The sequence below is a fragment of the Remersonia thermophila genome, chromosome 1 (genome assembly GCF_042764415.1).
Source record: "Remersonia thermophila strain ATCC 22073 chromosome 1, whole genome shotgun sequence".
In the NCBI taxonomy this organism is placed as follows: domain Eukaryota; kingdom Fungi; phylum Ascomycota; class Sordariomycetes; order Sordariales; family Chaetomiaceae; genus Remersonia; species Remersonia thermophila.
In genome coordinates this window covers 5,007,470-5,029,377 of record NC_092217.1, presented here as the reverse complement: position 1 = coordinate 5,029,377, position 21,908 = coordinate 5,007,470, and the positions used below count along the sequence as shown (strand labels likewise).

The 21,908-nt window shown below is 46.7% G+C and overlaps 5 protein-coding genes across 5 annotated transcripts; 4 read left to right on the top strand and 1 right to left on the bottom strand.

Moving 5' to 3' along the window:
- Window positions 1-9,130: 9,130 nt before the first annotated feature.
- Window positions 9,131-9,724, top strand: VTJ83DRAFT_1372 (uncharacterized protein; the record flags this gene model as incomplete). The annotated part of the gene is made up of 2 exons (XM_071007524.1): window positions 9,131-9,464; window positions 9,558-9,724. 2 exons carry the CDS (start codon window positions 9,131-9,133, stop codon window positions 9,722-9,724), a joined length of 501 nt encoding a protein of 166 aa, XP_070870725.1.
- A 211-nt stretch (window positions 9,725-9,935) lies between these two features.
- On the bottom strand, window positions 9,936-10,516 carry VTJ83DRAFT_1371 (uncharacterized protein; the record flags this gene model as incomplete). The annotated part of the gene is made up of 2 exons (XM_071007523.1): window positions 9,936-10,115; window positions 10,217-10,516. 2 exons carry the CDS (start codon window positions 10,514-10,516, stop codon window positions 9,936-9,938), a joined length of 480 nt encoding a protein of 159 aa, XP_070870724.1.
- A 1,640-nt stretch (window positions 10,517-12,156) lies between these two features.
- VTJ83DRAFT_1370 (uncharacterized protein) lies at window positions 12,157-13,285 on the top strand (the record flags this gene model as incomplete). Its single annotated transcript, XM_071007522.1, has 3 exons — window positions 12,157-12,666; window positions 12,807-13,032; window positions 13,116-13,285. The coding sequence occupies 3 exons, from the start codon at window positions 12,157-12,159 to the stop codon at window positions 13,283-13,285; spliced, it is 906 nt and encodes a 301-aa protein (XP_070870723.1).
- A 3,276-nt stretch (window positions 13,286-16,561) lies between these two features.
- VTJ83DRAFT_1369 (uncharacterized protein) lies at window positions 16,562-18,599 on the top strand (the record flags this gene model as incomplete). The annotated part of the gene is made up of 2 exons (XM_071007520.1): window positions 16,562-16,667; window positions 16,747-18,599. 2 exons carry the CDS (start codon window positions 16,562-16,564, stop codon window positions 18,597-18,599), a joined length of 1,959 nt encoding a protein of 652 aa, XP_070870722.1.
- A 1,168-nt stretch (window positions 18,600-19,767) lies between these two features.
- VTJ83DRAFT_1368 (uncharacterized protein) lies at window positions 19,768-20,214 on the top strand (the record flags this gene model as incomplete). The annotated part of the gene is made up of 1 exon (XM_071007519.1): window positions 19,768-20,214. The coding sequence occupies one exon, from the start codon at window positions 19,768-19,770 to the stop codon at window positions 20,212-20,214; it is 447 nt and encodes a 148-aa protein (XP_070870721.1).
- Window positions 20,215-21,908: the final 1,694 nt, after the last annotated feature.

Below are 21,908 nucleotides of genomic sequence, written 5' to 3'. Positions count from 1 at the left end.
GAAAACCTACTAACGCAGGCAATAATCCTAGTTCGTCTACGAAGTCGCCTTCTAACAGCGCTATAGTATCCTCTAGCGATAATTAGGATACTACAGTTATACTATATAAAAGTAAAGTTAACCCTACTAAGCTTCCGCTCCTTAAACTCCTATAAAGGCTTAAGGACAGCCGTAGGGTTCTTAATCGGCGGATCGAGCTCTGTATAGGTTATTTTAAGTCGGCTTTAAAATATAGCAACAGCTTATACTTATCGGTTGTAGGTTAAACCTACTATTATTATTATAAGACGGCGACGTCTTATAGACTCGGGTAAGACTTCCTTTTTATTATTTTAAAGTCTTAGACGGCTATTATAGCAACTAGTATTACATTTTTAACTAATCCTTTTAATTATATATCAAACCCTCTTTACTAATGTTTACTACTGCTTAATACGTACGATACAAGTAAACCGGCGCCTTTAAAAACGTAAGTTTATTATTTCGGAGACCCGATCTATAGGTTTTAACAAATATACAGATTATTAATCGTACCCGTTACACGTATAAGGACCTAGAGGCCGGTATTACTAAAGGTCGGTAGCCGGAGTCTCTCCCGGCTTTAAAGAAGAGTTTAAAGACTCTACCCCTTTATATTACTAACGGTATTCTAACGCTGCCTACCCTAGCTTAATCCAGTCCCTCTATACTATCCGGTACCTATAAGCGTTCTCTAACGATAACTTCCGCTCTTCCCGGCCCGGCTAGTAAAAAGAAGAAGGAGGATAAATCTCCCCTTACTAAAAAGATTAAGGATAAGGGTAAAGGCAAAGCGGTAGAGGAGGATAATAATAAGGATAAGGAAAAGGAGCTTTTAAAACGTTTTCTAATTAACGTAAAGGCTAAAGAGGATACTAAAGCGAAGGAGAAGGAGGCGGAGGCTCGGAAAGCGTATCTATACGCCGAGCTAAAGAAGCGTAGGTTAGATATTTAGGTTATCGGTTTATTATATTAGTTTCTAACGCTCCGCGCCCTTATTATAAAGTCTTTAGAAGCAAGTCCTATTAATTAACCCTTTATTTTAAATTACCCTCTAGATCCTATACTAGCTTAGTAAAGTCTTAAAGGTTAAAGAGCTTCCGAAAATATTTAAAACGCTATTATAACAGATTCTTCGTTAATCCGTTAGCTAGTATCTATACCGTTTAAAAATACTTAATACTAAAAGTATCTTTTTTAACCTACTCTCTTACCTATATATTATAGATATCGACGTACTTTAAAGAGGTATTTATCTATATTCTATTTTTAACTACTAGTCTAATTATATTAGTATTATTATAGTAGATTACTTATAGCTCTCTAAGGTCCAAAGCAATATCTTTAAAAAAGCGTTATAACGCTATAGTTTCCTTAGTAGTATTTATAAGCGTTGTTAGTTCGGCTTCTGTAGATAAAGTAATAACTATTAACTGCTTTGTAGCCTTCTATACGATTATACCCCTAAAAAGTATTATTACGTAGCCCTGGGTAGACCTTTAAATATTAAGGCAATTGGTAAATAATACGTCCCTTACAATAAAGAGTATTTGCAACTCGGTTTCCTTACTAATATATATAATCCCTAGATACCTTGTTCCGTATAGATAATAGACTACCTAATACGTTATAAGGATATATTAATGTAACGGATTTATTAAAAAATAAAATAGCTTTAACGTAGTAAAAGCTACGTTTAAGCGAATTATAATAGCTATATAAAGTATTAAACTAATAAGCTTTTAGAAAAGCTTAATTTCGTTACTTAAAACGGTCTTCTTATATTTAATAAGATCGCCGGGGGGAAGTAGAATATAAGGTATATAAACCGTAAAGTTAATGTTAAACCTCTTAGCTACCTTTTCGATATATTAATTGTAGATTAAGAATACTTAGCGCCTCGGACGGTCCCTAATAATTCTTACGTTTAGGAACTACTTCGCTTCTTCCTTTTTATAAAGCTTATACTTAGCTTTAAAAGCATTTATAATACGGTTTGCCTTATCTATATAGTTTTAATAGAAGAAGATAAAATAGTTATCGACGTAGAATATAATAGTAACTTTACGTTAGTCGTTATAGAAAAGGTAAGGCTCTTCTTTAAAGGCTTTAAAGCCTAGTTTACGTAAGGTGGAGGAGAACTCTTAGTACTAGAGGAGAGGTAACTCTCGGAATCTATAAAGGGCTCGTAGAAGTTAAATATACTTCCCTAGCTGCTTATATCCTTCCGGGAGCTTACAATACACCGGCGCTTCCAGGAAGGCATTTAAAAATACCTGTTTAATATTAAACTAATAGATTTTAAAGTTAAAGTACGTAGCGATCGCTATTATAAAGCGAAATATATAAGCGGTAAGGGTAGCAGCGTAAGTTATTTTAAAGATACTTTAATATTATAGATCGCCTTTAACGTAAATATATACCTTTACTTTCTTAATATAACTATACTTATTAAACTTATATATAAATACCTATTTAAAAAGTAAAGGACGTCCTTTAGCCTTTACGTAGCAGATAATACGCTAAGTCTTCCGGTTAACAAGATTTCTAATCTCTTTATTGTAAGCTTCTAGGAACAGGTATTTAAACTTATAATTCTCGATATTTCGAAAGCGCTAAGGTACCTTAGTATTAGCTAGTTTTAAAAAATATATTCTTAGTATTTTAGGAGCAGTACCTAAGCGTTTTACGGACCTTTGGTTTACAGCCGTTACTACTACGTAGTAAATAATATAAGTTTAAAGGCTATTACTTTTATAAATAGGATTATTTAGGAAAAAGGTTGTATAGAAGCTCTCTTAGTATCTTTAATTCAGTAGATATATATTATCGTCTCGATATATCCCGAATACGAATCCGATAAGTCTATACTTATTATTATCGTCTTTACCCTTAGGCCTCTAACCTCTTTACTGTCTGCTCTAACGTATAGTAAACCTATATACCTTTCTAACGTACTTATACTTAATACGGGCTGGATTAAAGTCTTATCTTTCTATAGTCTACTATTTTATTACAGTATTTACAGTGTAATAAACGCTTTACAATAGTTTATAAATACTGTCTGCCAGCTATAGAGGCTCCTCCTTAAATATAAAAAGTCCTACGGTATTATTATTATAGGGGCCTAACAAAAGTATACTAAGCTTTACAGTCCTATTAACGGAATACTAGTCTTTAACTGTTATACCTTTACGATAAGTATCGCTAATATAAGGTTTAATATCTATAACCCTGCTAAGTCCTATATAAAGCGATAAAGGATTAACAGATAGCTTTAGGGTCAGGAGTCTAGTTATAAGCGATCCTGCTTTTAACAGTTTAGTAAAGGTATTTACGGAAAGTATACTCTTTACCTATATTTCTACCCTTAAGTCCTAACCCTCTAGCCGGTTAAAACTCGTCTCTAGCCTTTTAAAAGATATTAAGTATTCTAGACTCTTAGGGTTAACATCGTTAGACTCTTTTACTATACTAGCGTCCCGGTACCCTATATCGGACTTAAGCAGCTCTATAATATTCTTTATAATTTAAAGCGATTATAAAGATATATATTCTTTACTAGGTTCGTAGAAAAGCTTCTTATCAAAGATTACGTTCCGTATAATAATAACCCTTTTAAGCTAAGGAACCTAAATCCGGTAGATATTAGTTGCCTAGTATTTAACTAAGTAACTAATATAAGCTCTCTTAATTATTTTAAACAGCTTCCGGTAAATATTCGTTTCTCGTCGCTTATTAAATAGGTATACCCGGCATCCGTATACGTATAGGTTACTAAGGTAAAGCCTTAGATCTTATATACAATTATCTATAAACTTAGGTTAATACTAACGGAAGTATTACCGAAACTATAAATATAGTTTCTTGTTTAGTAATTTCTAATCGTTACGTTGTAAAAGCGTAATATTAATTAGCTAGGCGGCTGCTTTCGTAGCTTCTAGCTATAAGTTGTAAAGTAGGCGGGCTCCGAAAAGTATAGTAAACCCTTTTTTAATAATTTTACGTCCTATACGTTTAAATCCTCCGTTAGCTTCTAAGGTATAGATTAAAGTAAGTTTAAGATCGATCCCTAGGTTCTAAATCTAAACCTTATAATCCGTATACCTCTTAATACCGATAATACTAGTATCGTTATCCTGCTGGATCTTATAAACTTTAAGGCTAAACTGTATATTAACCTATAATATAGTATTTTTAATTTATCTAGCTACGGTATATAGTAACTTAATTATTAGAGTTTTTATAATTACTCTCCTACTTTACTCGTCTCTAATTATAAACAGTTATTTTAAACCGTTAAACCTAGGATTAAACTCAAAGAAGTCCTAAGTAATCCTCCAGAAGGGTCTTATAACGCGGTTCTCAAAGGGTTAGCGTAAGATAACTCGAGTAGCGTATACCCGTATACAACTTTTACACTCCTTTTTTAAAATACTATCTATTTTATACCGAACTCCTCTAGTTATAAAGACGAGTCTTTATATTACTTCGGGCCCTACGTATCCTACGCGTAGGTATTATAGGCGCTCTGTATCCTCTTTTTTAAGAAGTAGCTCTTTTAATCGGGCAGCTAAACGGGTTTTAATAACGGTAAAAGATATAGTTACAGTATACTTAAGCGGAGGAACCTTTAAATAAATAAAATAAACGTTATATTCGAGGAATATTAAATTATATTTATAGATTAACTATTTTATTATTAAACTACGCTTTATAGGGCTGTAACGAAGAGTTCCGTCCTACCCGTAATACTAAAGGCCTACCCGTTTAAAAGCTACCTCTAATATAATATTAACGTAGAACCCGTTAATAAAGACCGTATCTTTTAGAATCAGGTCCTTAGTATTAGGACCTTTATTACCGTTTAATATATTCCTAAGCCTTTATCGCCTACAGGCTTATACTTAGAAAAAGGTTATACCCGCCCCTATATAATCGTCTAGGTTATCGACTTTGTATTAGGATCTAAGCTTAAATTGTAACTTATTATTAACAATATAAACTGCTCCGTAGTTATTTAGAAGAATAGAATTATAAAACGGGTAATAGTCGGTAATAAATATAGTATAAATGCCGAAGGGAAACTAGATTCTTACCTATAGGTTGTAAAGGATTACCGTTTTAATAAAAGGCTCTGAAAAGTCTTTATTATTATTGAGTTTTAATTTAACTTTGATCGAACCAGGAAAGGGTTCTTCGCTATCCGGTCCTAGTAGTAAATACAGTATTCTAGAACTAGGGAGTTTTATCCTTTAAGCTTACAACTCGTCTTTAAAGTCCGTCTATTAAAGCTTTATAAGGTTGTCGAAGATATATTAGTATAGGCCTTAGGATATTATACTGCTTCTCTTACTTTTACTAGTTATAATAGCTTTAAGATTAAAGTATTTAATCGGTATCTAATAGTATTGTTTAAGGATTCCGTATAAGCAGTTATAATAAACCTTTAGCGTTCGGTTTACTTTCCTATTTTAATTATTAGATTAGTTATAGCTTTAATTACCGCCTTTTCTATTACTATTCCCGCCTTTTCCTTATTTATAGCTACCCTTTAACTTAAAAGGCTTACCTTTACCGTTACTACTATTTTTCTTATCAGACCTTTATTTTAACAGGTCTTATTAGTTAAATAACTGTCTACGTCCTTCGAAAGTAATATAAATATATAATAAAATATATACCCTAGCTCCGTTCTAAAGGAGAAATCGGTATAGCTAGTCTATATATACCTTTATAGTTTCCTTAGGATTGCCTTGGATAACTTTATCGGCTAGGAATATATATTTAGTATAGGCCTATCCTAGAGTAATACGCTTCTAAATAATATTTAAGAAGGCTGTAATAGCTAGGAGATTAATTATATTAGTAACTCCGTTTATAAATACATCGTAATACTTATAGCAGAAGTCTATAATCTATTTAAAAGGGTTTATAACTATTTTAGCTTTATCGAAGACGTTAAGGAAGGCTTTACGAGACGTCTTTATCCTTATTATTTAAATAAAAATAATTTAGGCTTCTAGAATACGTAGGACGTTATAGCAGATCTGTAGCTGTTTTATTAACGTAAGGAGGTTAAAGGCGTTTTTAAACAGATCCTTCCGAATAGTATTAAGGATAAGATAGTATACTACGTTATAAGCCTTCCTTTAGTCGTTCGAGTCGTTTTATAGGGTCTTTAGGAAGTACCGGAGAAGGTTCTGCTTATATACGTAGTCTACATCGGATTTAAAGGGTTCTCCTAGTTTTTCCGGTTCAAGGCTCCTTTCCTCCGGATTAGCGTTCTACTAGTCCCGAAGCTTTCGCTAGTATTAAATCCTAAACTACTGTTAGACCTTTAAATAAACGTTTATATAAAACGGCTTTTAATTATTATTAAGGATCTTTAAAACCGTTTTAACGTTTACTTCTAGTCTACAGATCTGCTATACGCTATAGGTATAAGCTTCGTTTCGGACGTAATCGAACTATCGTCCTTAGTCGCGAAAGGTCTCTAGCTATACGACGCTGAAAGTATAATCCTTAAGGACTAAGTCTATTTTACCGAGGAAGGTATTTTAATAGTTAGCGACGGGTTTTAAAAGAGAGAGGAGAAAATAAACGAGCTAAGCGCTTTGAAGATTGATTTAAAGGCTTATAACAAGAAGGGGAGGTTCTCTTTCTGCGTAGCAGGAAGGTACCGGGCTTATAACTGTAATGGCCCGGACCTGTAAGAGTGTATACGGCGGAAAGGAGTGGTTGGAAGCTGTTGTTTAAAAGAAGAAAACAACTATCTAATGTGCCTCTCCTGGAGGCTCCTTATATATACGATGGATGCCCAGAATGGCGGTCTGAGCAGGCAGAATGCCTGCTAGGGTTCAGGACCAGGGTATAAGTCCCCATAGATCCTGTCACACCAGGTCTGAGAACAAAAGGTAGAAAGGCCACCATCACAACAGCACCATGGCGCATGGATGAACGCCTACTGCTCCAACCAGCAGGTAATTAACTCTCAGTTAGACGTCTGTGGCCACAGGTCTTGATCAGCTCCCGCTGTCCCAGTCCAGATCCGGCAGCATTCCCACGTACCCGGTGAATTTGTGTTTCCCTCCGCTACTCTGTACGCGTCCCGCCCATGCTCGTCAGTTCATGGCTCTGGTCGTGAGTCCTAAGGGCTGGTGAGCCGCTGGAGGCCGGAGTGAAGGCATTTCCAGCGGCACTCGCGTCGTTGTTTTCCGCCGCTCTTCGCCTCACGTTCCGCTGCCTCTCACGCGTTATAGCCCGGTCCCGGATCGCCAACATGCAGCATCCAACGCAGGCAGCAAAGGTAGCCACACAGTGAAACACCCTGGGAGCGCTTGTCAGTTTTGCTGGCCCTGCTGAGCCCAAGGAGAACTAACAAAAAGCTCACCCAACAGCCAAGAGCAAGCTGACTGAATTGTATCTGGCAACCTCCCACGGGTCTGGCCTGGGACTGTACTCCCCGGGTCCCAAGCGCATGGTGCTCATTAGGCAGGTTACGGCGATGGCGATGTCGAAGACCCAGGACCAGAGAATCCCGCTGATGTACAGCCCAACGAAGGAGACGAGCACGACGAGCAAGTCGAAGGCCAGCCCCACGCCTAACTGATCACAACTCAAAAAGGAATCTTAGCTGAGAACAGTGGTCAACAGGGTCAAAGGAAGTAGCTCACGATTGCAATAGGGATGCCGGTGTGCGGGTTCCGCCCGTCCCGCTGCATGCCATCTCTGTAGACCACAACATAGACGAGACTCGCAATCTCCAGCATACCGAGCATGCCGCGTGCGGCGGCTGTAAGCCACCAAGGGAGAATCGGGATGTCTTCAGCGGGGCAGTCCGGTCGAGGTCCCGGCCGCCAGGAGCGTGGCTTCAAGAAAACATTGCGATAGAAAAACGGCCGAGATGCCGTTTGGGATTGCACTGTGTCCTGATGGTTTGTCATGGTTGAGGGTGTAGATCGCTCGCGCTCCCCATGTTTAGTTACTTTGATACCTGTTGAGAACAGTGCGGGTATGCCGCGAGCATAGTACGAGCCTCAACTATATCGTAACGGGCCTCAACGAGGGCTGTTGAATATCCGAGTCTAGACCCACAGGTCGTCTGTCTAGTTTGCTACTTTCTCGTTCGTGGTTTCTCCCGCATGGCGGGCTGTTGGTCAGCGCGGGACCTGTGATAATGTGGCGGTGCTGTCCAATGTTATCACAGCTGGGTGCTGTAGCAGGACGGATGCTACGTTGGATTGCTCCACGTTCGTGGTTACACGGCGGTGGACTTGTGTCCGCATCGGAAGAGTATCGCATGGCCCCTACAGACCCAAGAGCTTTTTGCCTTTCCCTTGTGGCATCGATACGTTATGACATTTCCCCCATATTTAGTAATGTACCGTTGCCAAAGCCAAGACTTGACGCATACATCAGACGGATCACGGGCCCTGGAGCTGTGGTTTATCTCTTTGAGGTTCAACCGACCATGAGACGCGGATCAAAGGCAGATGGCAGCGGTGACAAGCACTGCCAGCGAGTTGAAAACTCTTTTCTGCCCGATGTGATAAGTAGGAGGAGGATGTTGTACAAGTGCGCCTCAGCTGGGCGTTGAGCGGTTCTCTACCCCCTTGTTGACCCTGACCTCCTCTCCCCCCGTCCTCCTCTGGAGACGAGCCCTCCATGTTCACGCCATACAAAGTCCATACTGTGTACACAGTAATAGCTCTTCGGACGGATTGGTGCTCCTGGCACCTGACTTCGCGCTACCGACGCGTTCTTAAAATTGCCAAGACGGTCGAGGTGCAGCTGGTGTTCGGCGTCGTCGACGCGACCAGAACGCCACGACGCGCTTATTGGATGCCAATTGTCGCTTGTCCGTAGAAGGTTAGACAGAGGTTCAAAGGATGCATGGTTGCCCAAAAGGCGGTCCTGGGGTGATGCTGGAAGATGGAGGTCAAGATCCCCGATCTCCGAGCTGAGGTTCAGGCATAAAGACCGACGACCGAGCAAGCAGAGGAGGTCACTTGATCATCACTCACCAACCCAATCCAAGCTGAATCACGAGAAATTAAGAGTTCGCTCCAGGATCAAAGACCGCAACTATCTGGCGCTCATCATCATCGTCATGTCCCTCTCCTCCAGCAAACTCAAACTCACCACCTGCCTCTGGTTTGATGGCCAGGCCCAAGAGGCAGCCGAGTTCTACACATCCATCTTCCCCAACTCCAAGATTGTGCACGTCCAGAACCACCTCAAATGCGACGAGCAAATCGATCCGAACCAGACCGTTCTCGTCGTTGCATTCGAGCTCGACGGCAACCAGTTCTTCGGCCTCAACGGCGGACCGATGTTCAAGTTCAACGAGGCCATCTCGTTCCAGATCGACTGCGCCAACCAAGAAGAGGTGGATTACTACTTTGAGAAGCTGAGCGAGGGCGGCGATAAATCCAAGCAAGTTTGTGAGTGATGAAGTCCCATGTTGCTGCTTGTGTCTAGATTGGACGAGGTACCTTGCAGACCGAGATGGCAGTCGTGTAGCTGACGTGGATAAGGTGGCTGGCTTGCGGACAAGTACGGCGTGTCGTGGCAGATTGTGCCGACGGTGCTCAAGACCATGCTGGCCAGCGAGGACAAGGAGGCTGCGGCGAGGGTGTCTCAGGCCATGAGCAGCCAGGTCAAGTTGAACATTGCCGAGCTGGAGAAGGCCTTCAAGGGCTGAAACGCGGGAAATCCGGTTTCCCACGAGGCGAAGTAAGGACCTTTGAAGAGCGTGTTAGGATCAACGTGCTATTTGTTCTGTCTATGTGCGACGAAGGCTGCCTAATCATCGTGCTCAACGTCATCTCCGACCCCTCCCTGGTTCCTTATTCCACCTTGTGGTGGGATGTGATTACATGCCGCATCCATTCTCCCCGTCGCCCCATGACATCTCAAAGCTCATTCCACCCAAGCCACGCCCACTTCCCCTTGTCGCTAGCACTGTAAAGGCGAATTCGCAGCGGCTCAGCGCCCGGCGCGGGCGGGCTATCCGGCGCATCGGTCGCAAACACGCCATATTGGCCGTACCTGAGGACCGTCAACCCGGCCGCCGGGAAGTTGTCGCCCCAGGTCTGCAGGGCAAGGTATGCGTCAGCTACAGTCTTGGTGCGTACTGCTTGTGAAGAGTCTGCTAGATGGAGGGCGCAAGCAACAGAAGCTGTCCGTTACTCACGCTGAAGATATACGGCGCAACATCCTCGCCGCACACAAAGTAAATATGGTCAAGGCCGCATGCCCCAGCGCCTTCGGCGCTGAGGGTGTAGTCGTTGTAATTACCAGTGCGACGAGCCGTGAACACGCCGCAGAGGGGCTCGTCGACGGTCCATTTGCCATCCTTGGTCAAGCAGCCCAGGTCATCGTGTGGCTGACGGTTGTATAGCGTGCGAACCTGTCCGGTACCGTTGAAGGCGAGCGCGGCTGCGATAGGGAAAATCGCGGAGAGGAGGAAGACGATGACGGTTCGGGTATGCATTGTCGTTGGACTGCAACTGTTGTGTCGTGATGTTGCCGGAAGCTGGGTGGTTGATTTGGCTGGAGGGCTGGTTGCTTCAATGTGGCGGGGGACTGTCGAGTCTGGTCTGGCGAATCGATCCGGGAGCATGGCGAGATGGACATCAAACTTTTATGGCGTTCTCTTCGGAGTCACTTTGCTTTTCCAATTTCCGGTTCCAACGGATCAAAGTTCCCAAGTCCGTAGAACTATCACCTCCGAGTCTACCGATCTAACGTCGTCCCATGGATTCTCTTACGCGGTCTGCTGCCCGAAGGATCAGTCTCCTCCTACGGCTTCGAGACGCGCTGTAGCACAATCCCAGTCGTGGCCCGGCCTCTACGGTGTCACTGGGGGGATTGCATTGCAGCCTTGCGCCCTAGGCTGCGCTCTATGATCAATATCGTTCCTTTGCCATGTAACGCCTTTGTTCCATTTCCCTTTCTGTTGATGACAACGTACCAGACGTTTTTGGACCTTTCAACATTGCGGAGGCAAACATAAGTCCCCTGACTTGCCTCATCCAATCACCATCAACTCATAGGTAATTACATGATCAACGTATTGCACCCAGCACTCTGAGCTCTAGCTCTGGACATTGTCTGGTCGTTGCTCTAATTAGTGAGCTATTAGGTGGGAATTTGTCAGCTGTAGACATTCCATGGTACCGATCCGCCCCCATCTTGGTAATAGAAGATGGTTTGGCTATTGGAGCACCCTCGTTGGAAGATGTCTGGTTGACCGTTACATCGTTTGAACGGCGCGCACTGCAAAGACGCGGGCTGGCATGGGGCGCCCAGAATGTTGAAGCTGTTGGCGTCTCAATACCAATTGTATTTTCGGCCTGATTGAGTGGGTGGTTTTGGCAACCTTGTGTACGGAGTCAAGTTGTTGGGTTATTATCATTAGTGGAGCGTCAGATTTTAAGCTTGGAGATGTGATGCCCGCTGACAGGGCCTTGGCCGTGTCTGTCTTACTCCTGCCGGGCCTTGTCATCACGCTCTGGCGCTCCGATATCATGATGCAGGCTCCACACCATGTCCACTCATCTCTCAGCTTCGAAGAGAACCTGGCTCGGGAGCTTTCAAGCCGGACTAACGAAGGCAACTCCGGGCTTGATATCTTAGTAGAGCTTGGACCGAGCCAGGGCTGCGCTGTCACGTCTTTCTGCATAGACGGCCGTGTGTGTGACATGATGGTGTGTCACTTACTAAGAGCCTCTAGGCTCCCACATAATGGGTCTCACGATTGGCTTCACTTATATGCGGGCCATGACGGATAATGCTCGCGCTTAAGGATCACCACGCATGCACAACAAGACGACAAGAAGGAACTACGATTTTTTTTTTTTTTTTTTTTTTTTTTTTGCAGATTTACAGGGGCATTCCTCACATTGGACCAAACCTACAGAATCCGCGGCAGCGATTGCGACGGAGCGTGATAGCCCCAGCAGAAACGACGCCGCGGACTATGAAAAGGATACCATCGAACGCAACGAGACCGTCGTCCTACCTCCACTAGTCTTCTTGGTATCCAGCCATCTGCCCATAGAAAGGAAACAGCAATCACAAATCCTCGAAGCCCAAGTTTTCCATCACCTCCTTGTTCAAGAGCACATCACAATGGGCCCCTCCACCATCACCCTCACAATCCCCGAGATCACCACTTACCACAAGCATCCCTACCCCCGCATCTCCCCCCATCAACCATCTCTCAGCCAGGCTGGCCGCACCGTCGTCATCGTAGGCGGGTCCGCTGGCATCGGCTTCGCCATTGCGCGCGCCTTTATCCACGCCTCCGCCGCGACCGTCATCATCACAGGCCGCCGTCCTTCCGCCCTGGCCGACGCCGTCGCCCGTCTAAAGACCGAGGTTCATTCGAATGGGTCGACGTCTGTGAGAGGAGTCGTTTCGGACCTGGCCGACAGTGAGGCGAGCGCCAAGCTATGGGATGGCCTGCGCGACGAAGGCGTTGTGGTGGACGTCTTGGTGTTGAATGCCATGGCCATCGGTGAGGCGAAGCCGTTGCTCGAGGCGGGCGTAGAGTCCGTGTGGAAGGCATTTGGAACAAATGTTCGGGGGTTGCTGGATTATGCGGAGAGGTTTGAAAAGCAGGAGGGGAAGGGTAAAAAGGTGAGCCCGCCCTATCAGCTCTCTCGACCACACACGTCATGCAAGTCCTCATTGTGAGGTGTAGTATCTTCATGTCCCCACCTCCCTAGCACACCTCCTTTCCATATCTTGCTTCACATGTACTCACCAAAATGCCTTAGTATCTCGTTAATGTCTCAACCAGCGGCATCCATCATTTCAACATCGAAACCGCCGCCCACCCAACCTACAGCCTTACCAAGAACGCTGGCACCCTTGCTCTCCAGCTCGCGGCCAAGGATACAAACCCAACGAAGCTGCAGATTGTCAGCTTCCACCCGGGAGGTATCCTCTCCGAGGCGGCAAAGAACGCTGGCTACGACGAGAGTACCATGGACTGGGATCACGGTGAGTGTAATTTGAATCACAACCCCAGCAACCAATATGCCTTTGGCGGCACGAGGGGCGATGTACTAATTTGATACCTTCAGAGGATCTCCCGGGGCAGTTGGCGGTGTGGTTATCCACCGACGAGGCCCAGTTCTTGCACGGACGGTTTCTGCCGGTCTGGTGGGATGTGGACGAGCTGACCAAGGGGCCTGCGAGGGCGAGGATTGAGGCAGATGAGCACTTCCTGAGGATTGGAGTGGTTGGATTGTGATCGGCTCAAACGTGTTGGGTGGTATGATACTGGGATACTGTGGGGTATTATTTTAGGGAAAGTAAACCCAAGAGTGTTGGGTTCTTTTCTCCGTCGTTTCTTGTTTTACAAGCGTATCTCTAAGCTCCCCGAACAAAGCATGCAGCTCCTTCGGCGTCTCATGTCCTATACTTTTGAAATACGGCAGGTCCTTGTCTCTACCTCCGGTCGCCCCGTTAAGCAATGTACTAGTAAGCCAGTGGAACTCACCATAATAACGGGCAAACCCGCTTCTACACAGGGCTTTGTCGGCAAAGGGGTCGATGTCGGGAAAGTTGGCGTCGGTCAGAAACCAGGGGACGCCGAAGCCGTTGGTTCGAGCAGAGCATGTGGCATACGAGGCGTTGGCGCCGGGCTCCATGGCAGCAATGTCCTGCATCGGATCTATGTCGGCATCGCGGCTAGGTTCGTTGAGGAACGCACACATCATGGACTCGGTCTCGGGGTTCGTAAGGCTCAAAAGGAAAGAGACGGGGATGCTGGTCTCCGTTTCCTAGCCATGATTGGGCGAGGTCGAGTCCGGGGTTGACGACTCGGCCTGGACTGCCGCAATAGAGGGCTCCCTGCTGACCCTTGTGTGCTGGGCTGGTGCAGGGGATGCAGCCCAGCTGGCGAGACCCGCGTCGCTCGCAGGGCAAGTTGCCATCACAAGCTAGCTTGCTGCGGAAACAAGCGTCGCATGCGCCCGCCGGCTGCCCGTGGCGTGCGGGAGGTGGCACGTCATGGGTGCGATTCTCGGGGCAGCTCAGATGATGCTTCCTCCACACGTCTCTGCGGAGATGTCAGACGGAGGCAGAATGGGAACGCTGGGGCTTTCTCGAGGGGTGCCCTCATGCACTCTGCAACTGGTACCTTTGGGTCCCTTGGGGTGCGAACCTGCGTCCAAACCCCTTCCTATAGTACGGACAGGTAAACCTTTGCGTTCAGCAATCTGGATATGTCGGTCAGCCACAGCACGTCGCCCTGGCGTGGGAGCGGTCTCATGGAACAGCCACAGAAGCGGCCAACGAGACGAGCGTGACTTACGGGTAGCTTCATAACAACGCAGTGACTATTGAGACTGTATTTCCGGTCGCAGAATGAGCACTTGAACTCCTGAGAAGAGGCGGGTGGTGGCATCTTTCCTCTCACCCGCATGCAACACAGCTTATAAGCTGGTGGGTTCCATCCGAGGTGGGTTGAGTCCGAAGGGCAGCGGCATGGGCCCGTGTATTGGGTCGGCGTCGCTTGATGGCTAGGATCGGGAAGACGCGGGAGGCGGCCAAGTCACACAACAGATGGGACTCACAGTGCGTTAGCCGGCAGAGATATTGCAAGAACAGTGTCAACCCGGCCTGTGCATATGGCTGAGAAGGGTGTTGAACACCCGGATGTCGGGAGCTTTGGACGGCCCCTTGCCTGTGCTAAACGGTGAAGAAAGGACATGGACTCCAATGATATCCTTTGCGACCATCTGATATCTTTTCAAATCTGTGCGAGAAGTATATTACCTAGTCAGGGCTATGCGACATTTCTCATGCTCTTCATCGTTCCGCTTGTGGAGTCTTGCTTCTTGAGAAGGGCATCTTGCGCCAGGTAACACCCCCCATGCGGCCCGTGGCATTCTTCCAGATTGTTTGGGCATAATTGCTTCTGTACTACCCCGGAGCGTCCGTGGAGTCATTGGATGCCATGTCTCACTCCGACCGTACCATGCAGCTTGCTGGCCGCTGAGGACACCTGGACGCCCTCGACGCTTCAGCCCCGACGTCAACCACTCCCGCCGTGATGCGGGATACCGGACCAGAGGCACCTTAAGGAAGTAGTATTCCAGAAAATGCCAAATATGGTGTTGAATTCGATGATCGTCAAGATGAGGAAGGCCCTCTTACGTAGGGCAGTCTGGAATATGTACAGCAAGTGTAGCCAAAGCTCCTTATCGGAAGCCTTATCAAAGAGATCAAAGCCACAAAGAAGCTCCTGCAGCCATATGCAGAGGCTGTGCAGCCGGCAGGAGGATCTTGCAGCCGGAAGGAAAGGCCTTGCAGCCGCAAAGAGAGGTCCTGCAGCCACAGGTGGCTTTCCGGTCCTCAGGTTGCCTTTCTCTCGCATCAGTTCTCGTCGAATGTGCCCTGTGCGTCCAACAGACCGGCCTGTCCATGACGCCTGGCAAAGGCCGGATACACTGACCGTGGAGCAGAACAAGCATCAACGCCTTGATCGCCTGGGTCCGGGGTGGCTGCCTGTAGCCGTTGACCTTTGGCCTGGCCTGCTGCGACGTGGAGATGATGCACTGCTTCATGCCTCGCTACGTCTGCGAACGGCAGGGCTGGGTATTCCGCGCTAGCCCGCAGGAGGCCGACGCCGTGATCGTTGCGGGAACCGTGACTAACAAGATGGCTCCGGCTGGGCAGCTTTGGTAGGATGAACCGTCCCCTGATGACGGCCCTAGATACGTTGGTAACGGAGAGCTTCCATGCGATAGTAAGGCTATTACCAAATGCCAGGCCGCGATGGGTCATCGGCATGGGGAGCTGCGCCAGCGGTGGCGGGCATTACTACACAGTACTACAGCTACTCGTTGGTCAGGGGCGTTGACCCACTTATTCCCATGAATGTTTATGTCCCTGGCTATTACCCCTATTCTCCGGAGCCCTTGATCCGACGCGGGTTTCCAGCTGCAAAGAAAGATGATGCGGACAAAGGTTACGCGCACATAGTATCGTAAATGAGACCGAGCTCATCTCAAGTGTGTTTGGTTCCACCAGGATAAGGTTGTGTGAAACATTGGTTGAATTTTTTAAAGATTGCAAAGAACGATGAATGTAGCAGTGATCGGCAGAATCAGAAGGTTGGAATCAAGAAAATGTCTTTTTCGGATTGTTCGAATAAGGGCCAGCTGGTGTTGACGCTGCTAGTGACGTATTATGACGCCTACAAAACGCTACTCGGCCGTGTTAAAGAGTGCATCAAGTTCCCCTGGAAACCCACAATTTTCCCTGCGACAAACCAAATACCCACCATTGGTCTTCAGCATCATACCACACCGCCAACAGCAAGGCCAAGGATATCTTTCAATGATACCCCGAGGGCTTGCATCGAAATGAAACGAATCCTATTGCTTTGTTTTATTCATGGATTCAAGGTGATTCTTGCTTTTGGAATCATCCCGTCACTCTCGGATCAAGTTTCTGACCAATCATTTGTCTGACCAGGGGGGTGACTTTACCTTTGGCGACTTTCCAGCGCGCTTGAGGGATGCCGTCGCCAACAACCTGCCTGACACCGAGATCTTATCGATCGTGTACCCCAAGTATGAGACGCGGGGCGAGCTCACCCAGATCACCGAAGCCTTCCTGGAATGGTAAACCTCCCATCCTGCTACCAGGATGTGTCGCCCGTCGTCCTTCAAAAGGCAGAAGCCCTAACACCTTCTCCTAGGCTAAGGGAGCGTGTTCTGGAGCTCCGCAAACAACACCTCCCTTCGCCATGGCCACCGAACGACCGTCATGTCGGGGTCATCCTCATCGGGCACTCTATGGGTGGCTTCATCGCAACCGACACTCTCCTCCGCATCCTTGACGAGCGCCGCGCCTCTTCCTCTTCTGCCTCTTCCTCGCCGTGCTTCCCACTCATCCACGGAATCCTCACCTTCGATACCCCCCTCAACGGCCTCGCTCGCTCCATGTTCGTCTACGGCGCCTTCTCCAACTACCAAAAGGTCAGCTCCGTCTTCAACCTCATGACGGCCCTTACCGCCGCCACCCCGACCGCCCTCTCCCGCCTCGCCTCCCGCCGCGCCCTCGCCACCGCCGCCGGACGCATCAGCAAGCCCGCCGGCGCCGGAGGACGCTCCAACCCGGCCTGGAAGGCCTGGCAGCTCGTAGCCCTGCGCACCGGCGCGGCCGGCGTCGTCGCGGCGGGTGGCGTCCTCGCCTTCCAGCACCGCCGGACCCTCCTCGCTGCCGCGCGCCACGCGCGACGGAACGGCCTCGGCGGATCCGCGGCCGCCGCGCGCGCCGAGGTGACACGTCGCGTGCGCCGCTCGATCGACGCGCTGGGCCAGGGGCTGGCGTACCTCAACCGCGGGAACGTCGGGGCCTCGTTCGCGTGGCTGGCGGACCACTTTGCGTTTGTCGGGCCGTTGTTGCGGCCGGGGCAGCTGGCAGGACGGCTGGAAAGGCTTGGGAGGGTGAGAGGGGTCGGTGTGAGGTGTGTCTACGCGAGCCTGGGGGAGAACGGGGTTTGGGAGGGCGGGCTGTTTGTGCCCGAGAGGACGTTTTGTGCGGTGCCGACCCGGACACCGACAACGAAATCTCCTGAGGCAGGCGGGGAGAGAAAGGAGGAGGGTCAAGAGGAGGATGGAAGGGGCACGGCGAAACGTAGTAGGAGCAGCAGCGTTACCCTGGACGGGGTCGCGGTCAACGGCAACGACGGCAACAACGCTTCTGCTGAGAGGTTGTTTGTGCGTCAGGTCATCGCCGGGGCGGAAGATGAGATTGCCGCACATGTGGGAATGTTCCGACGAGAGCGCAACTTGGAGTACGATCGGATGGTGAACAACGCAGCGGGGTGGGCTGTTGAATGGGCAAATGACGAAAGGGATGTTTATGAGCCGGAGCCAGAGCTCGAGCCGGGGTCAACAGTGGCGGAGGAAGAGAGCACAAGACAAGAGGAGATGTCAACAGAAGCGATGGTCGCGGAGATGGCTGACATGGACGCCATTACCCGCGCGGTTGACGGAGATGGGGGCGTTGCGCAGGCAGAGAAGGTTATCTTGGAGGGAGAGGCCAAAGCCGGGCTCGCTTCGCGCGCGCGGGACGAAGATGATGGCGAGATGATGCTGGACGACAATGTTGCCGACGGTGGCCAAATCCCGGACGAATCTCCCCTGGACATTGCCGCCGCAGCATCCCTTGTCCCCTTACCCGACGAGACCGATATCGATATTGCGGACCAGGCTTCACCAGGCGAACCCTTTGCCCAGGACGAGGCGGCGGAACGAAAACGAGCGTACTTGGAGCAGCTCGTGGGAATTGCCCAGCAGACAGGCACCCGGCTGCGGTCATACATGCCATCGATCCCTACGGTTGCTATGGAGATGCCCAAGCTATCGATGCCCGCCGTCAGTCTGCCCGCTATGCCAACGTTGCCGAATGTCGGCTTTCCATCGCGCATCTATCCTTTCTCCAAAGCTTCGCGCGCGGACCCTGGATTGGGCGAGGTGAAAGAGGAGGGGGTAGAGGAGTCCAACGTCGATGCAGGGCCTGTCAGCGACATGCGAGACCAGGAGTAAAGTCACACAATGGTGGTTGACAACTTTCTTCACGGGTGTTGTAGGAGCCATTGGCCGCCAACGTGGACGAATACAATCTGTGGCCAACCGGCGGTGACATGTACTATCTTGAGAGGGTGGTGTTGTAACACACGATAGCGCCGAACTTGCACAAGGCTGGAGCACTGACGAATGTAAAAATGAAACGTCACTCAGATAATCGGTGTGGTGCGTGCGACACCTTGTTGCACGGGAATGCACGGAGCCCCCAGAGGGGAATCAAAATCCCGCTTGGAAACGAACTTACCCGGTCGTCGTGGCAATATATCCAAACCAAAGGTCCAACCAGGTTTGCGGTGCTTATGCCGAGTGAAGTGAATCCGGAAAGGTGCGTGTACAGGCCTTGGACTGCCTAAGGGGGTGAGGTAGTACGAGATGTCTGACAATCTGCCCTCTACAACGAATCCCAATGTCTTTTTCCCGCAGGCAGTGAGGCTGTGTCACCTCCTGAACACGGATTGGTACGAGGACCTGTCGGTCAGCGATGTTGTGTATTTATATGTGGATCGCGCGCATGCGTCGCTTTTTCCTGCAGCTTCCGGCAGTCGAGCCTGTAGGCGCCACAGCGGCGCACATGGCTGCTTGATGTACGAGATACTACTATAAGGTACCCAGGTATACGACTGAGCTGTCCTCCAGCGCTAATACCCTTCCCTAACGGTCCTCTCGTAGCTGACATGATTTCTAACATAGACATGACCAACGGCAACGGCCATCCTTACATCCCGCTCCCTGGAATTGTCATCGGCCATCATCAGTCTTTTCCACTGTTCTCGAGGGTGTGAAACGTCCCTGGTGGTGCTGAGGCCGGTATTACCACATCGTTGGGTTTCTTTGCGTTTGGGCACAAATATCAGCACCTTCCTCGGCTTACTTCATTCGACGACGGCATTCCTACGAGCCACGCGCCCAAACAACCCCCAACTAAAACTATTTACAACCCAACAACACCCCAATTCTTCATGCATATTGTGCAGACGGATCCAATTGCTGCCGAGCTCTCACAGCCTTGTACAGTCGTACAATCGGAGCCTTACTGCCGTTTCGTTCCATAACATGGACGGATTGATGCGCGGATACTAACCTTCCTCGCCATGTCTTAGAGATATTTAGATACGACAATCGTACCATGGCCGATCCCATCAGCATCCCCGCTAGCATCCTCAGCATCGCGGCTGTAAGCGCGCATTCCATACGTGCTGTGTTGAATGACCTCGACAGCATCAAAGACGCCCCGAAAACACTTCATGCCTTGAGGAATCGTCTTGCCTCTCTGGAACGAGCCCTCGAGTCTTTACAAACCATTGCCGACGAACAGTGGGGTCTAGTTAACGAGCGCCTTCTTTACGATTCTCGCATCGCCATCAATTCCTGCAAGAAAACGTGCAACGAGGTGCGCGCTATCCTTAGTCGTTGGGCCCAGCAGTCGGGCTGCAGAAAGGACAAGGATTTCATTACTCCTTGGGAACGCTTCGTCATCGGGTTCATCAAGCAACGACAAATAAAGTCGATCAACAAGGAGCTCGACCGCGAGCTGAGTGCTATCAATACGGTGTTTTCAACGGCGACCTTTTAAGTTTCTATATAAATTGAGCTTATCTCTTACCTTTTTCTGTTCTTTTACTTTTTGTTTCAACCTTTTTTCTTTCTTTCTTTTTTTCTTTCTTTTTTTTTTAGGGGGGGGGGGGGATATTAAATTGAAGTACTGTAATAGCCCGGACCTATAAGAGTATATACGGCGGAAAGGAGTAGTTAGAAGCTACTGTTTAAAGGAAGAAAACAACTATCTGATATACCTTTCCTAAAGGCTTCTTATATATACGATGGATGCTTAGAATAGCGGTCTAAGCAAGCAAAATGCCTATTAGGGTTCAGGACCAGGGTATAAATCCTTATAGATCCTATTATATACCCCCCAGTTTTTGTAATCAGCAAGTAACTACTATAATAGGATCCTGAAAATTAAAGAAAAGAAAGAAATACCGTTGTAGCTCTCGCGTCCTTTTTAGCAGGGTAGTTAAGAGTTAAATCCCTTTATAGTATATTATAAGCTGTTTTAGACTTTAGGATAACCTGTATCCGGCAATCTAAAGTTTTTATAATTAGTTAACTTTTTAAACCTTTAAAAAGTCGATTTAAAGGTTACTAAAGGAAATTATTCTTTTTCCAGAAATATTAATAATAATCTAGTTAACTATAATATTATAAAACTATAATAATAAAAACGATCTTTCCGATTATTATAACCGTAGAAATAGCCTTCCTAAGTACTATATCGATTTCTAGCTTTATTAGTTTTTTCAGTACTAAAAGTATATCGTTAAATAGTTTAACGAACCAGGTTACTGGTTCTTATCGTTTAAAGTATATTTTCGATCGTTTAAAACTACTCTTTTTACCTTCTAATTATAAAGGAGTAACTGACTAGTTTTTATCGTGATTATCTATAGTTTTCTAACGTATTATAATAGTCGTCTAGCTTCCTATACTGCTAAAAGCAGTAGAAAACCTATTAATGCGGGTAATAATATTAATTCGCTTATAAAGTTGCCTTTTAGCAGTATTACAATATCCTTTAATAATAATTAGGACGCTATAGTTACACTATATAAAAGTAAAGTTAACCCTATTAAGCTTTTGTTCTTTAAACTCCTGTAAAGGCTTAAAGACAGCTATAGGGTTCTCGGTTAGCGGATTAAGCTTTATATAGGTTATTTTAAGTTAGCTTTAAAGTATAGTAACGGTTTATATTTATCGGTTATAGGTTAAACCTACTACTATTATTATAAGATAGTAACGTTGTATAAACTCGGGTAAAACTTCCTTTTCATTATTTTAAAGTTTTAAATAGCTATTATAGTAATTAGTATTATATTCTTAGCTAATCCTTTTAATTATATATTAATTCTTCGTTATTAGCGTTTACTGCTGTTTAGTATATACGATAGAAGTAAACTAACGCTTTTAAAAATATAAGTTTATTATTTTAAAGACTCGATTTATAAATTCTAATAAATATATAGATTATTAATCGTACCCGTTACGTATATAAGGATTTAAAGGCTAGTATTATTAAAGGTTAGTAGCCGGAGTCTTTTCCGGCTCTAAAGGAGAGTTTAAAGACTTTGCTCCTTTATATTACTAATAACGTTTTAATATTATTTACCCTAGCTTAGCCCAGTCCCTTTATATCGTCCGGTATTTATAAACGTTCTTTAACAGTAATTTCCGCTCCTCCCAGCCCGGCTAGTAAAAAGAAGAAAGAAGATA